The sequence below is a fragment of the Uloborus diversus genome, chromosome 9 (assembly GCF_026930045.1).
Source record: "Uloborus diversus isolate 005 chromosome 9, Udiv.v.3.1, whole genome shotgun sequence".
Classification (NCBI taxonomy): domain Eukaryota; kingdom Metazoa; phylum Arthropoda; class Arachnida; order Araneae; family Uloboridae; genus Uloborus; species Uloborus diversus.
Genome location: NC_072739.1, coordinates 140,874,417 through 140,889,653, shown reverse-complemented (window position 1 = coordinate 140,889,653; position 15,237 = coordinate 140,874,417). Strand labels below are relative to the sequence as shown.

Genomic DNA, 15,237 nt, shown 5'->3' with positions numbered 1-15,237 from the left:
GATCACATTTCCTAGCCTCCATTGCACCCCGAGGCACCATGTTTTCACCCCAGGGAGCCAAATGGTTTCCCAGAGTCACCCGTAGTTTTAACAGTGTATAGGTCTGTCAAAAATTTAAATAAATTATAGCAATCTAATCATCATGACGCCCTTTGGGTGCGTCAATCTGACATCACTGCAGCTGAACTATAAATGATAAAGTGTTTGATTGAATTAAATAAAAAAAAAACAGGATTGTGCACAGAAATCCATTGTAATTTATAGAAACAAAGCATTGTTTTTCGCTGTGATAAAAGGTATGTCTGTTTATTTAAAGATTTCTTTTGCTTATTTTCCATACTACCCGTTTTATCCGAATTACCTTTGGTCCTCCTTAGGCTCATAAATGAGTTTGAACTGCTTTCAAATATTAACAATCAAGGAGCAACGATCCTCTATTTCCTGTCATTCGCCAACTCCTAAATCCTGCGTCAAATAACATATATGAATAGTAATATTCTATTGGTTATGCCAGGATACATGAACTAATCATCAAAGAATACATTTTCTATACTGTAAGAAATGAAAGCAGTTGTCTGAAATAGCATTTGTTAACCTTTTCGTTCCATGGACCCGTAAAATTAGGGGAAAATTTTCTAGGACTGCCAAGTTCTTTTTTATTTAGGTAATTTTAAAACTTGTTATAAAGTATGAAACAGTAAATTTATGATTTACTTGCAATAATATTTGAATGCAAAAATAAGTAGTTATTGTAATTATTGTAAACAAGAAAATAAACCTTCGAGATACATCGCAGAAAATTATGAATAATAATGACAAATAATTAGGTATAAAACATTAAATTACTGTTTGGGGGCAATTTTTTTACACGGATGTGTAAAAATCTCCGAGGACCAGTCAAATTTTTCTGCTAACCGGTGCCGGTTCTTAACAGTGGGTGAGAATCACTGCCACAAAAGATACTATTAAGAAATTGCAACATTAAAAAATTTAGAAAATCCTTTTTATTCATAGGAGACACAGCAGTATGAAATTTAAAGCCCACTCTGAAGGAGTTCTTTAAAATCATTTTCAGTTTAAGAAATTTTAATGTCAGAAATGAAAAAAATAATCATGTACAATCACAGTATGTAAAAGTTTAAAGTTGAATAATAAAATAATAAAGTACGAGGAATATGCAATATGAAAGGAATTACCAAACAAGAAAAAACAATAAATCAATGAAAATGATTTGGAGACATATCCATCGTAAGTATTAAAGGATATTCATTGATACATAAAGCGTATGAAACTGACATACATTCAATCCAAATGAAAGAAAATAAATAAGAAAAAAATAAAGAAATAAAATCCTACTATATATGAAACTAGCGGTACGCGTACGGGTTTGCCCGTAGTAGAAAACTAAAAGGTCATTTGGTACGCCTGTATATTTTCAAATAATAGAGGATGAATTTCTCGCCACTATGGCTATTTTAATATGCTCGCTCATATTATGGTAATTTGCTCATCCACGTTATGATAATTTACTCGTCCATGTTATGATGATTTACTCGTCTATGTTACGATGATTCGCTCGGTAAAATGTTCTTAAAATTGGAATAGAAAAATAAAAAAAATCGATTTTTTTTTTTTTTAAATCGCTTCGAGGTGTTCGTCCCTATGCTACGAACTAATTTTGTGCCAAATTTTATGAAAATCTGCTGAACGGTCTTGGCGCTATGCGCATAACAGACATCCAGGAAATCCAGACATACATACTTTCATCTTTATTCTTAGTAAAGATTAACCATCTGCGAAAAGGAATTGTTGTAATTAAATCGTGCAATCAAAATGAGCAGTAAAAATAAACATTATGTTTATAGTACGTGTGAAAAAGGCAGCCAATAATGTAAAATTCCAAAGAATAAATTAAAAAAAAAATTATTTTTAAAAAATTTAATTTTAAATTTTGAACAGAGAATGATGCCGCAATCTGCCAATCGTAACAGATGAGGATGAATGAGAAACTTCAAGGAACGGCTCAGGAGAAATCTTGATTGTTCAAAAATTAATAATACGAATAGAAAAATTTTAATTCGCAGTCAAAAAATACCGGAAATTCAGCCAATTGGCGAGTTAGAACGACCAAAGTATCGCCGAAATTTAACAATCGTGCCAATGTTCCAGTTATCGAAGTGTCCCTACAAAAATAATTAAAACCTAACAATGAAAGAAAAAAAAAATTCCCGAGACGAAAACTTCATTTTTGGTTTCGTTCTATTCTCCAATTGCAACGATAAAATATAAATTTGCAACTCCAAAGCTCGAATACGCTACCTTGCAGTGATTAACAAAATACTAAAGAAAAAGGTAAAACATTCCATTCCACGTTTTTCTTCGTGGTAAATTACAGGCTTCAGAAAGTTTATGATGGAATGTAAATCCAGAAGAATAGAAAAGAAAGCTTTCCACAAACACGATGAAAAATTACTGTCATTCACTAAGCGTCAAATCAAGTTATAAGTTACTGCATTGGTTTGTTTTACCTTTTTCATCCGCCATTAGACGTTGGCTACAGCGCCCCCTATAGTTTATTAAATTGCGAATATGTCATCGACAGGCAAAGCCATCTAATAAGTAATAGCAGACGATTTTTTTTTTCAATTTTAATTTTAATTTTGTCCAATCATATTTTTCATTCGTAACTCGTGAAAATATTGATAAATAGAATTGAGAACGTATTCAATATTCAACTATGGCGGAAAGCTTGAAACATCCAATTTCTACTTCTGGATTTAAATTTGATAATTACCAAAGGTAATTTTTTTGCATTTCCTTTCATGTATTGTTTTGAATTACTTTGCAAAAAATCAAATACAAAGAAACAAACATGTGTGCATCATCACTCTGTTCATAAGAAAAGTTTGTCTTAACAGAAGTAATTTTGCATTCTATAAGCAATCAAATTGTCACATATAACTTACAATAGAATATTTTATCTTACTGAGACATCAACTTTTACAAATATTGAAGAATCAAATTCTTTGAACCTGTTCTTACTGCCCTTTTTCTTTTTTGAAAGAAGATGGGATACTGAAATAAATTAAAATCTGATAAATATTGATGATTCATAATTTTGAAATACAGTGGCTCCCAAAAGTGTTCGTACACTTTGAAATTTTTTAATAAACCAAAATAACCCGAAACTAAATTGGAATATGAAGTCCAATATTTTTTCACATCATTCCTATGTCATTCTAAATACAACCCAGTAGTTTTTTCAAAATATTGATGGATCTTCTTTTTGAAATGGGTCAAAAACGAAGAGACGGAGAAATAAAACGCCACAAAAGTCATCGTACACTTAAATATTTTCGAATAAATTCATGATTAAAATTATGATATGTCGTTTTTTTATTATTTTTGCATTGTGTTGACTCTTAAAAGTCATTTGGCTTTATTTTTTTTAATTTATTTCTTAATATTGTGCTTATTACTTTAAAATGGCTGGTATTCGTAAAAAACCATAAACACCGTTCGAAATTTACATTTTTTCCTTACAGTAGCGGTAAATGGGTAAATTAATTTATTCCATTCTATAGTAAAGTGCTTGATAAAATGCTTTAAAGAAAAGAGTCGGGCCGAAAACAAGGTAAGAAAAGGTCAACCGGCAAAGTTGACAAAGCGTGATCGGAGATTTACAGAAAAAAAATTATGCAAAATACGCATTTGAGTGCTGAAAAAGTTTCTACAGAACTGAATGAAACATTTTACGTTTCATTTTCACTTAAAATTGTTCGCCAAGTTCTCTGATTTGCTGGGTTAAAAGGGACCTCTTCCCGCAGAAATTTTCTTGGCCGTGCGAAAAACAAAAAGCTCTCGCTTTTCATCGCAAAAATCAATGATAGAAAAGTTGAAAACGTTTTGAAATTACCTCTTGTTTACACACGAAAATAAATTTAACATGTTTGGTTAAATTGTTGCATAATTGTAAATAGAAGAAAAAATTAGGAACTTAATCTTACGAACTTAGTTGGACCAGTTAATCAGGACGGTGAAGTTGTTCTTCTGTGAGGGTGCATATCAGCATCAGGACTTGGTAGTTTGGAATTTTTTGATGAAATAATGAATCATGCTGTTCATTTAAATATTTTAAAAACCAATTTTAAACTCTCAGCCAAAAATTTGGTTATCGGAAACAACTTTGTTTTTTATCAAGATAACGGTAAGAAGCACACGGTGTTTAACGTTTGCGTTTAGTGCCTCAAAAATTGTCCTAAAGTTTAGAGAATACTCCTTCAATCTCCAGATTTGAACTTAATGTAACATATTTAGAGATATCTGGAAGCTAGTTTATACGAAAATACGGCTTTGAAACGAAAACAGAGCTAGAAACAGAAAGATTCGAAGTGTGGTTAAACACTTACTCGGAAATTGAGCAAAAAAAAGAAAGAAAAAGAATGAAATCTATTCCCAGACGTTTAAAAGGTGTTGTTGATACTGCATGATATTCTACTAAATAATAATTTAATAAAAAGTTAGATTATTCAGCAATATATGGACTTTTTTCAAAGTGTACGAAGACTTTTGTGAGATAAAATTTCCGGCACTTTTTAGTTTTTGATTTTTAAAAAATTAGGTTTTAGTATTTTTTGAAAAAAAATCATGTAGTTTTGTTGAGAATTGATCATAGATTTTATAATTAAATACCTATTCCGAAATATTAATTCTAACCATTGGATAGGGTCCTATTTCATTGAAAGTCGTAGGTGTACGAACACTTTTGGGAGCCACTGTATGTACTCAATATAAATTTGATTTGGAGGAAATGGCAATGAACGGGATATAAGGTTAAATTAATGGATTATTAGTTTCACTAAATGTACTTCGGGAAAGAAAGAAAAAATAATAATTTTCTTTTCAAGTCAATTGGCAAACCTAAAGCACTGAAAACGAATTTGACGGCATTTTTGCTATTTTTTGTTGAGCCATTTTGTTTGGCAAGCACAGTGCACAAACATTTCGTTCAAAATTAAAAGTTTTCACTATTCTAAAACAAACACAGACAAACTAAAGAACTACAGAGTTTTTAATTTGCCTGACTGTTAGGTATAGTTTGCTTGCTCACTTACTAAATTCCAGATGAACTCTGAATTTTAATTCTATCACTAACAAAAATACCATTTTATTTGAAAATCATTATTCTGATTGAACGGGACGTATATTTTTTTTCTTTTATGTGTGTAGAAATTTAACATTGTTTCCTCATTTTTGCTATTCTAAAACGTATGGAAAAACAATTTTTATATTAAACTAGCTGCATTGCCCGGCTTCACACGATCTACCTCGAAAATAAAAGTTATGTCAAGTGCCGCATGTTCAGCAATCCGGCTTCAATTCGAAAAGAAAAAAATATTGAGAAATGTCCCTTCAAAATAATCATTCTTAAAGAAAGAAAACGGCAAATCAAAAATTCCCGAATAAATTAAACACAACCCCCCATAAATACACATAAAATCTTAAAAAAAAAAAAAAAATAAATCACCAAATAATAATCAAAAGGGGTAATTTTTACCTCGAAACAAAAACAAAATTTTATTTAGTCAAAAAAGTGGAGAAGAAAAAGTGGTATCCTTCTGAATGGTTTATTTAAAATGAGATCGTGCAAAGGATAATTTTCCGATATGAATTTCTGTTTCATTAGGCTTAATAATACTTTTAAATTTTTTCCCGGGGAGTCTACAACCTTGTTTTTTTTTTTTTTTTTTTTTTTTTTAAGGACTAAAATCAATATTAGGGGCATTTTTCACGGGCTTTCGAATGGCGCTAAATTTGAACTGATCGGATAGTTATTTTGGGTAGAAATATGCATTCAATGCCATTTTCGGGCCCTAAAATAAAATTCGAGCGGTTCGGTTCTTTTTTGGCGTTTGAAAACCCAACTACGTTCCTTTTTGGGTGCCCAAGTACCTCCCTTTTGGTCCAGATCCGACGAAAACTGAATTTGTATAGGGAACATACATACATACACTCATATTTTTTCATATTTTTTGTTTTATTTATATAGATTTGAGAAAAACATTCTGAAACAAAAACAATGAAGAAGAATTTGGCGGGTTCGAGTTCAATCTCAAAAAGTTTTTTAACTTGCCCAATTTTTCTGATTTATACAGAATTAACGATTTCCCCATTAGGATGTTATAAAATGCTAGGATATGCAATAGTTCTGCTTTTTTGACTTGATTCTTATTTATTCTTGCTACAATAAGCACTGAACATTTCTGACGAGTTTTTTTATTTTGCATTGTACATTCAAATTCGCTTATAACAAGCGAGAAGGGACTGCGATATTTGCCTGTTTTTTATGACATAGCGTTCATAAAAAACGACTTACGAGAAAATCATAAGGATTCATACCTACTAGCTTTGTTTATTTTTATTTATTTGTTTCGTACAGTAATTTTCAAATGCTTTTCTACGAACCAATTAGAATAAAAAGAGATAGATGCCATCATTACTTGTTCACAGGATTTATGACACATCACTAACTTTCGGTTGACTTTGGAATGCTAAGGGATTTTTTCAAAGAAAGGATTAACTGAACTGGAAGTCAGTGGAAATGGGGTTGTTTCCTTCAGTCAAAAAGTACAACTTTTGGTCTCTAAAGTTGATAGAATGAGCAAAAAAAAAAAAAAAAACAACAAGGATTCAAAAAAAAATACTTTTATTTTCCCAACAGTGTTTTTTAAATTAATTTTTTAAAATGTCCGATTTTTCAAACAAGGCGTTGTCTTTATGCCGTCACAAATGATGAACTTAGGCGCGTATTCCACTGGCGTGCTGAATGCTTGCGCTTCATGTCTACTCAGCGGCGTAGCTACTCTTTCTGCCGCATTTTGCTGGGAAATAGTTAATACATTATGTCAGTTCTCTCACGACTTTCTGGTTGTGCTGGTGAGCTTTTTTCACTTACGAAAATGTTCCATTGCAGCCTTGAAATAGCTATACGCTGTTTGCTGTATTTTCTTCAGAATTTGTACTTTATTTACGTTGGTTTTTCACTTTAATCATAAAACATTAAAGAGTCAAAAGTATTTTAAAAATATTTTAATAAAGAAGAAAATAAACCTTTTTTTTCCTTCTTCTTTTTCTTGCAGAAGAAAAAAAAAGGAATTCAGAGCCCCACCGAAAACTTCCAAAGTTAAGTTAAAATTCAGAATTTTAAGCAATTTTTAGTAACGCTTATAGAAAAGCGGCTAGGAGCACCTTCCAGATTTTTTTTTTTTTTTTCAAAATTGAAACCAGTTTAATGCTTTCTTTGGAGACGTTAGGGGGTCGGGAAAATGTGACATTTATTAAGGGTTTAACAACACAATTTTAAGCTGTCTTCTGTGAGTCAAAATTCTTCGGCCCCAAAACACATTTTAAAGCTAGCTTTGAAAATATTAGACAGCGAAAAGGGCGGGGGTGAAAATGGAGTCCCCCAAAATGCTGTTTTAAGCTTTGTGTGGCCCAGTTAATTGAGAAAGGGATGGTAAGTGGCTCTCCTCCAGATATTTTTCAAAATTAAAGTCCTGAAAATGCAATTTAAGCTTTGTGATAGTAGAGGAAGGAGCGTAAAGATTGGGGAAATTTTTCTAATTCAAAGTTTTAGAACGCAAATGTAGGGTCAATTTGGTTTCTCAAAGGGAGTTCTAACTCCCTTTTAGATAGGTGCTTGTGCGAATCACTTAGTGTTGACAAATTCAGAAGTTGCCACCCAAGATACGAGCAAGACTCATCCCGTTCTCTTCTCTATATCCGGTACTGCTATATTATCAAATTTGGAGGACTCTCTTTTTCCCTAATAGAGGACGAAAAGATAAAGAGAACCTTTACATACGATTAACCACACTGTGACTCATGAGATGAAAAAGTTGTGCATTAAAAATCATTACTTTCGCTGTAAATGTGAAAGGCTTTGTTTGGAGATCATTTTACCGATTAAAAAACTTTCCTTAAAATGAATGACTAAAGGTGAAACTCATTGTTTAAAGGAATTTGTTGATATAAAATAGCAATACAATTATTATTCGAGTTGTGAATAAGTGTTTTTATAAAATGAACATAAAATTCATTCCGTCTTAGTGAAAATCTTGTAATCAATTACCAATCAATGCAATTACTGAAACAGAAAATGCTGTCCTGAAAATGAGCATGAAATCGCACACCATTTGAGGCCTCTCCTTTCTCCTTTTACTCTTGTTGTCACTTTCCTTTTTTTAAAAAAAGTTTCTTTTTTTCTTTTTCTTTCTTTTTTTTAATAAGGTAATCAAGTTATAGCTTCATCAAATAACGAAAGATTTTAAAATTTATTGTTTTTTCCCTCAATAGTTAACTTAACAGTAAAACGAAAAAAAAAAACATGGTCCCTTGACTTTACCACCTCCATCATTCTGTAGCTTCAGAGGAAGGAAGAGAAAAAGCAAAGAATAGTGCTGAGATGTCCGAATGGCACGTTTTGTATTAGAGTAATTTTATTATCATAGTCGTACTAAAACCTTATACTAATCGAAAACTTTTATTTTTCTTTTTTTTGCCTCCAGTAATAGATCAAAAGCATGATTCCCTTATTGGGAAATCGCGTTAAATTTTTTCGCATCAAAAGTGTGAAATTGCCACCCCCCAAAAAGTGCCGCCCAGGGCGGACTGCCCCCTCCGCCCCTCCCTAGCTACGCCACTGCTGTCTACCGCGTTTCGACGATATGATAATTCAGAAGCGAATTAAATATTGCTCTCTACGCTTGTTATCAACCGTATCGTTGCCAGTATACGAGAATGAAGAAGCGAATTAAATATTGCGCTCTGTGCTAATTGCAACAGTTAATGGCAGTTCATTATTTGTGATGTCATGTGCAGAACGTAAAAAATGAAAATGAGTCTGCACACCGATTAAAATATTTTTTTTAAAAAATAGTAAAATTTGTCAAATTATTTAAAAAATGGTCAAATTATATGTTTTTAAGCATGCTCTTTCAAAAAAAAAATACTTTTAAAATTTCGGAAACGACCCCTCATTGTACGAATCCCAAAATCATACCAGCCGTAAGCGAAGCTTGCTCGCTAAAAGTGAGTTGCGCTCCTACAGATTTAAGATTGTACCAACCAAACCTTTCTGATTTCCATGTCAAATCCGGGTTCTTGTTAAATCAGAGTTCGTTTTAAGAGAGTTCAATTGCAATAGTTTTATACAGCGTAAATGCAGTGCAATTTATACACATTTTAGGCTTATCTGGACGAGCATGAAGTGCTCGTATGGATCGCTGCAATAGCCATCAAGCATCTACGCCCTATGCTGGATTCCGAAATCCTATGCTAAATTCGAACAGTAAACCTAAGACGCAGGAGAAACAACCTGCAACTATCTTACTTAAAGAAATAGAAAAATTGAATCAATAAGAATTGGAAGTTAGAGTTAGTGAATGTAAGCTTTAATTATAATAAAGATACACGATTGATGAAAAACAAAAATGTCAAAGTATGAATAAATATGATGCTAATATTGCTCCAGTGTTACAAGTGCTTTTTTTAACGAGGAAAACGAAGTATTTTTACGGCTTTTCAGATAAATTGAAGCCCTATCTGCAAAGTTGGATGTGACTATTCAAACTTCATTTTGGCAATGCGAAAATTGATTAGACGACACCAATTAAGGCAGTGAGAAGCAAAGGGATGCAAGTGGACATTTTGAAGCTTTGAGTAAAACGCGTTTAAAGATCAGATCCTAGGTAGGCTTTCACTGAAATTTTTTTCTAAATCAAGCTGTATACCGGAACCTACTAGGGCTTCTAGTACTATATCTTGCCCGAAGATATATGAAGGGTTCACCTACTGTTTGTACTGGTTATCTCCAAATTTTTAATTTTGCCACTTGCATCCGTTTGCTTCTCATTGCCTCAATTGATAGCAAAACTGCATTAAAATACTTTTTGTAAACCTTCTTTATTTAGCATCATAGATATTTAACCATCGATATAGCTCGATGTATTTAACTATTTTAAATAACTTAATCGTGCCAATATTGCTGTGAACTGCAATGTTAATGCTAATATTTCGTAGTTTAAGTGTGCTTAACCGATTATCTGTTAAAAGACGCAAAAATAACATTTATGAGCAGTGAAATGCCTTTGGAGTGCAACTCCTGCCTTACCATGAAGGGAGGCAGAAAAAACATATTTACAGAGAATAAACGCGGCGAATCACTAGCCTACTTAGATTTGTAGTTCTAATCAGGGTGTAACAGTACAGCGTTTACAGACTTTCAAGGCAGATAGAGTACACCTAGACGATGAGAAATCACATAGCAATGCTTGGTCGGAAATGCTTTCCTGACGCGACAGTGACGACACAAAGTACAAGAAAGACAGGACACAAATAAGAGGAAATGACACGTGTATTTCTAATACAAAAAAATGATGGTAAGTTTTTGTCTGGTGTACACAATAGACGTCGTTACGTAAACCAAAGCGTCAGATGACGGTGCATGCGCACACGTGATTTTTGTTGCCGCACTAGCTTTTACGTTCGATCTTACGGAGATGTGGTACATGCATCACGGCCCACCCGGGGTCGTAATTTCGAACACCTACTTTGTTGACGATCGTTGGCTCCTTCATGTTTTCTTTTTCTTAGTTTTTTTGCGGTACTAAGGATAATAAACATCTTTTCTTCTCTTGTTCGTGTCTTGTCTTTTTGGTGATTTGTTTCGTCACTACCGCACCAGGAAAGCGTTTCCGACCATGCATTGCTACGTGATTTCCCATCGTCTAGGTGTACTCTATCTGCCCTGAAAGTCTGTAAACGCTGTACTGTTACACCCTGTATAGCTAAGGTGAATCTGGATTGAAGCAACTCAGTTTCGGTGGCGAAAAATGTTCAACTTTGCCGTTTATCGACGAGTCCATCTCCAAGCTAATTTGTGGATTTATTTTGACCACACGAGCACCGTCGGTTTCGAGGCAAAAGACACAATATGAGAGGTTCACTGCGGTTCTAATTGACATTTAACTTTGGTGCAGAAGACAGTGCTTAATTTAAATGGGAATGGGAGCTCATGGGAGCACGGTTTCTATGCTTCAATGTCAATATCCTTTCATAAAATTTGCGTGATCTCTTTTCACATAAATCTTCTTTCATTCTTTTATCGAGAGTGTCTTTTTCAATTTTGGATAAGTTTTTACGGATACAGGTAAGACTGAATTCGGAACACTTTCAAATGAAAATAAATTTTGAAGACAAAACTCAGGCTTTGGTAATAAGATCACTGACCTTAGACAAGCTCTTTTTTGTTTGGATTGCAAAACCAAAAATCCTCATATAAACAATAGCTGAGGATCGAGTTACCCGCGATTCAACAATGAAACTCGCGCCACGGCATGATAATTTGATAATATGTTTTGGTAATGTTTAACGTTCTGGGAAAAACTTTATTGCGACAAGACTGAAGTCGATCTGTTAACTGTTTTACTAGTAAGACTGTGTCATTTCAGGGGAATGAAGATCCGAAAAAAGTCAACAATAATAATAAGAGGTATAGTTTATTTTCAGATTTTCTGAGTCACACACGTAAAGCTGCATTTAAAATTTTATTAAAAAAAATTTAGAATTGCCCTATGAAGAAAAAATTGCCACCTAAAAACTCTGACATATCTTCTGTTAATTCAGTAGAAACCATTAAAAAATATTTTTAAAATATCATATTGGTTTTTATTGTTATTTGAAACGAAATGGTCTCAAAAAGTCACACGTATCGCTGGACCGGACTTATTATTTTTATTTTATTAACATATTAATTTTTTATATTGTTATTATCATTATTCATTGGGGAGGGGGGCGGTACTTGTCAATATTGCCTAGGGCGGCAGAACTTCTAGAACCGGCCCTGCTTACCAGTAAAAGAGTTAAGTTAACGGATCCAGTTCAGCCTTGTCAAAATAAAGCATTTCCCTGCATGTCAAACGTTACCAATACACATTATTAAATTATCATTTCGTGGTGCGAGTTTCATTGTTGGTGACGTCAAGAACGTCACTCGATCATTCGCTATTATATATCTGTAAGGGTTCTTTGGCGAGCGGAATTGTTCGCCTGAGGGTCCTTGCTACTTTCCCCTGCAACACGTTTTTTTTTTTTTTTTTTTTTTTTTTTTTTTTTTTCAAAAAATGCATCATTGGATAATCATTTAATTTAGTTTTCGGCTTTTCTGAAAACCTTAAACTTAAAATCATCTGGAATGGTGGATGTGAGACTTGTTCAGAAATTTTACTGTCTATTTTTTTGAAGTGAAGATCATAGTTTGATATATTTTCAGGAACGCCTACTTGGAGACGAAGGGCGTTCCTGGGCCAAAGCTCACGAAAACTGGAACAACGATTGTTGGAATAATCTTCAAGGTTACGTTTATTTGTTATGTTATAATCCAAAAATAAAAAACAGTGTATTTATTAGAGTTTCATGATTTAACATCTTTATTTCTTTATTCATTTATTTGTTGTTTAATTTTTTGAGTTATTTTTTTATTTTGTATTTGATTATTTACTTTTAATATTTCAAAAGCTTAACATTAAATATTTTCTATAAAATATTTAATATTATTTTACCAAATTTACGAAGGAGATACAATTTATTAGTAATAACTATGCTAGTACAGGGATGGAAAACTTATAATTCCAGACACGAGAGTGATAAAAGTGAAACGTAATCTGATGCCGAAATAAAGTATTACATAAAAAAATACAATAGCGGTAAGTCCCAAAAAAAAGTGTTGAAATTACTTTTGATGTCTGAATTTTTAACTGAAGGATATAACATCGCAAAATGACATAATTCATGAATGAACTGGATGATTACAGCAAAAACTATAAAAGTATCTGCTTTATCATCCAATCTCTTTGATTAAAGATGAACGATATTAAGAACCTCAAATTTTAGATCTAATCAAATTTCGATTAGAGTTCCTCAGGCCAAGGCTACTTCATTCGTTGATATAAATTATGTACCATCACGAGAACCATTTACCAGTATTTATTGTCGTCGAAATGTCTTCCTCCAAAACCTTCCAGTTAAACAACTTCAGATAGACGCGATAACCTTAAACATCATTTTTTATAAGATTCTTCATTAATGTGTTACCCCACTAATGAAGGTCTTCACTCATTTATTATTCGTCTTCATGAAGTTAAAAAATAGAAGGTTAGCTGAACAGTGGATTAAGTTGAACCTAGAGAAAAATCACATCTGACGGAAAAAATATTCTGTTTTAAGACCAAGAGTAAGTAAATTCAAATTCAAAAAGCTGTCTTGACGGATTAATTATTTGCGTGCTGTAATGAACATAAAGTGGCGCGATGAAAACGCATAAAACGAAATAAATAGCGTTTCATTCTTTTTCAAATTCAAGGATAAATTCAATTTTTCTATGCGAAATTTGATTGAAGATCGTCCTCTATTAATTTTTCAAATGACTGCAGCACGACAACGCTCTGAAGCGAAAGGTACTTCGAGTGTTTTATAACTTCATTAATTTTTTGTGTCTGTAATTCTGAAAAAAAGACAAATCAGTGTTTGGCCAATACATAGTTATAAAATCACATAAGTCAAGGGTTGCCATGCTTTTCCGATTCGTGGCGCCCTATGAAGAATTAGAATATTTCGCGGTACCCTTGTCTTGTCTCTATTGTACTCATATATAGATACCGTGCACACTTTGCACCTCTGACCTCTCACTACGGAGCCCCAGGGAGCCGATGAACCCACTTTGGGAACCCCTGGCATAAGCAAAGTTTGGAAATGTATGTATAGCATGAACAGAAACTCGTTAAATCTCTTTTGAAGAGCCAATCAAATCAAAACAAAAGTTTATTCTGCCGTGCGGAGGTAAAGGGCAGTAACTGCACTTTTTTTCTTTTTTTCTTTTCTTCTTTTTATTTTTTATTTTTTTTTCCTTTACAGTACGTCAGCTTTATTTTACAAACTTGTTTATTTGGTTTCCGCTGAAAAAAAAGGCATGAGAAAATCGTCTAATTCCAAAATTTCCCTATTGTTAGCATGCAGTCCAACATACATTTCTTCAAACATCTCGAAAACTCATTTTTGCAGATACTGCCGTTTACCTGCCTACGGCAGTATTATAGTTTAGGTTTTACAGTATTTACATAGTTAATTTATATTTTACTGATCGATATTAAACCCCCCATGGCAGGATGGAGTTATTCTGGGAGCTGATACTAGAGCAACTACAGATACAATCGTTAGTGATAAAAACTGTCTAAAGATCCATTTCATCGCAGACAATATATAGTAAGTAATTCTATTAAAAGTTTACTATTTATTTTTCCTTCATGTTCTTATTTCTGCTTTCCTTAATTTCTAGTGCATTTTTTGCCTTAAAAAGGTGTTCTTGAAAATGGAAATGTCTTATGTAGCGAAGATAAAAGTTTTGATCCTCTTTTCAGTCTGAAACAATTGCTTTTACTTGAATGATCTGCGAACATTTAAGACATATTGGATTGAAACAAAAAACTGCGCTCTTGTATTAAAGGCCCGTTTGCATGCGATGAGCGTTAATTTCAACGCAACTCCAATGCACGACAGTGCTACGTTGCAATCGATGCTAACCACTGATGGTTTCATCGCAGCGCAATCGCAGAGCTAAAGCGTGTAAAGCCTTGATTTCCAAGGAGTCAACTCGCCGATCGTCGGAGTCGCTTCTCGTCGAGGAGAAAACTTGATTCTTCTACGCATGCGTGCACGAGCTAAATCGATGTCGTGAACGGCCTACGCCGGAATCCACTTGACTTTTATTTCTGCGTCACGGCGAGGAGCGACGTCGAAGATCGACGATTCGCTCCTAGGAACCCAGGACTTAAGGGAAACACGGACCGATCGACTTTAACGTGCGTTAATTCTGCAAGTGGGCTGCGTTAGCAAACAACATTATAAACCACTGCGGTCGCATTGAAACTACGTTGAAATTAACGCGCGTTGCATATTTCAAGAGATGATCGTAATGTATTTCCCCAACGCGCGTTAACTCTAAGCATTGATAACTGTAGTTAGCGAGTTTAACTTTTGTTTGCTGCCTGAAGTTTAAAAAAAAAAAATGGGATGGTATATGAGGACTCGCGCTGAATCTGTGTTTTCGTTTCGTTAACTGCTATCACGTAATGAGGTTTTTTTCCCGAAATCACTTTACAGTTGTATAATTCCGCTAATTTC

General features: G+C 33.4%; 1 protein-coding gene across 1 annotated transcript in view; it reads left to right on the top strand.

Annotated features, from left to right (window-relative positions):
• Positions 1-2,737: 2,737 nt before the first annotated feature.
• LOC129230534 (proteasome subunit beta type-7-like) overlaps positions 2,738-15,237 on the top strand; it is a 37,927-nt gene continuing 25,427 nt past the window's right edge. The window contains exons 1-3 of the mRNA XM_054864937.1: positions 2,738-2,799; positions 12,332-12,413; positions 14,222-14,319. Coding sequence (XP_054720912.1) covers positions 2,738-2,799; positions 12,332-12,413; positions 14,222-14,319 — 242 coding nt within the window. The remainder of the gene's footprint in view (positions 2,800-12,331; positions 12,414-14,221; positions 14,320-15,237) is intronic.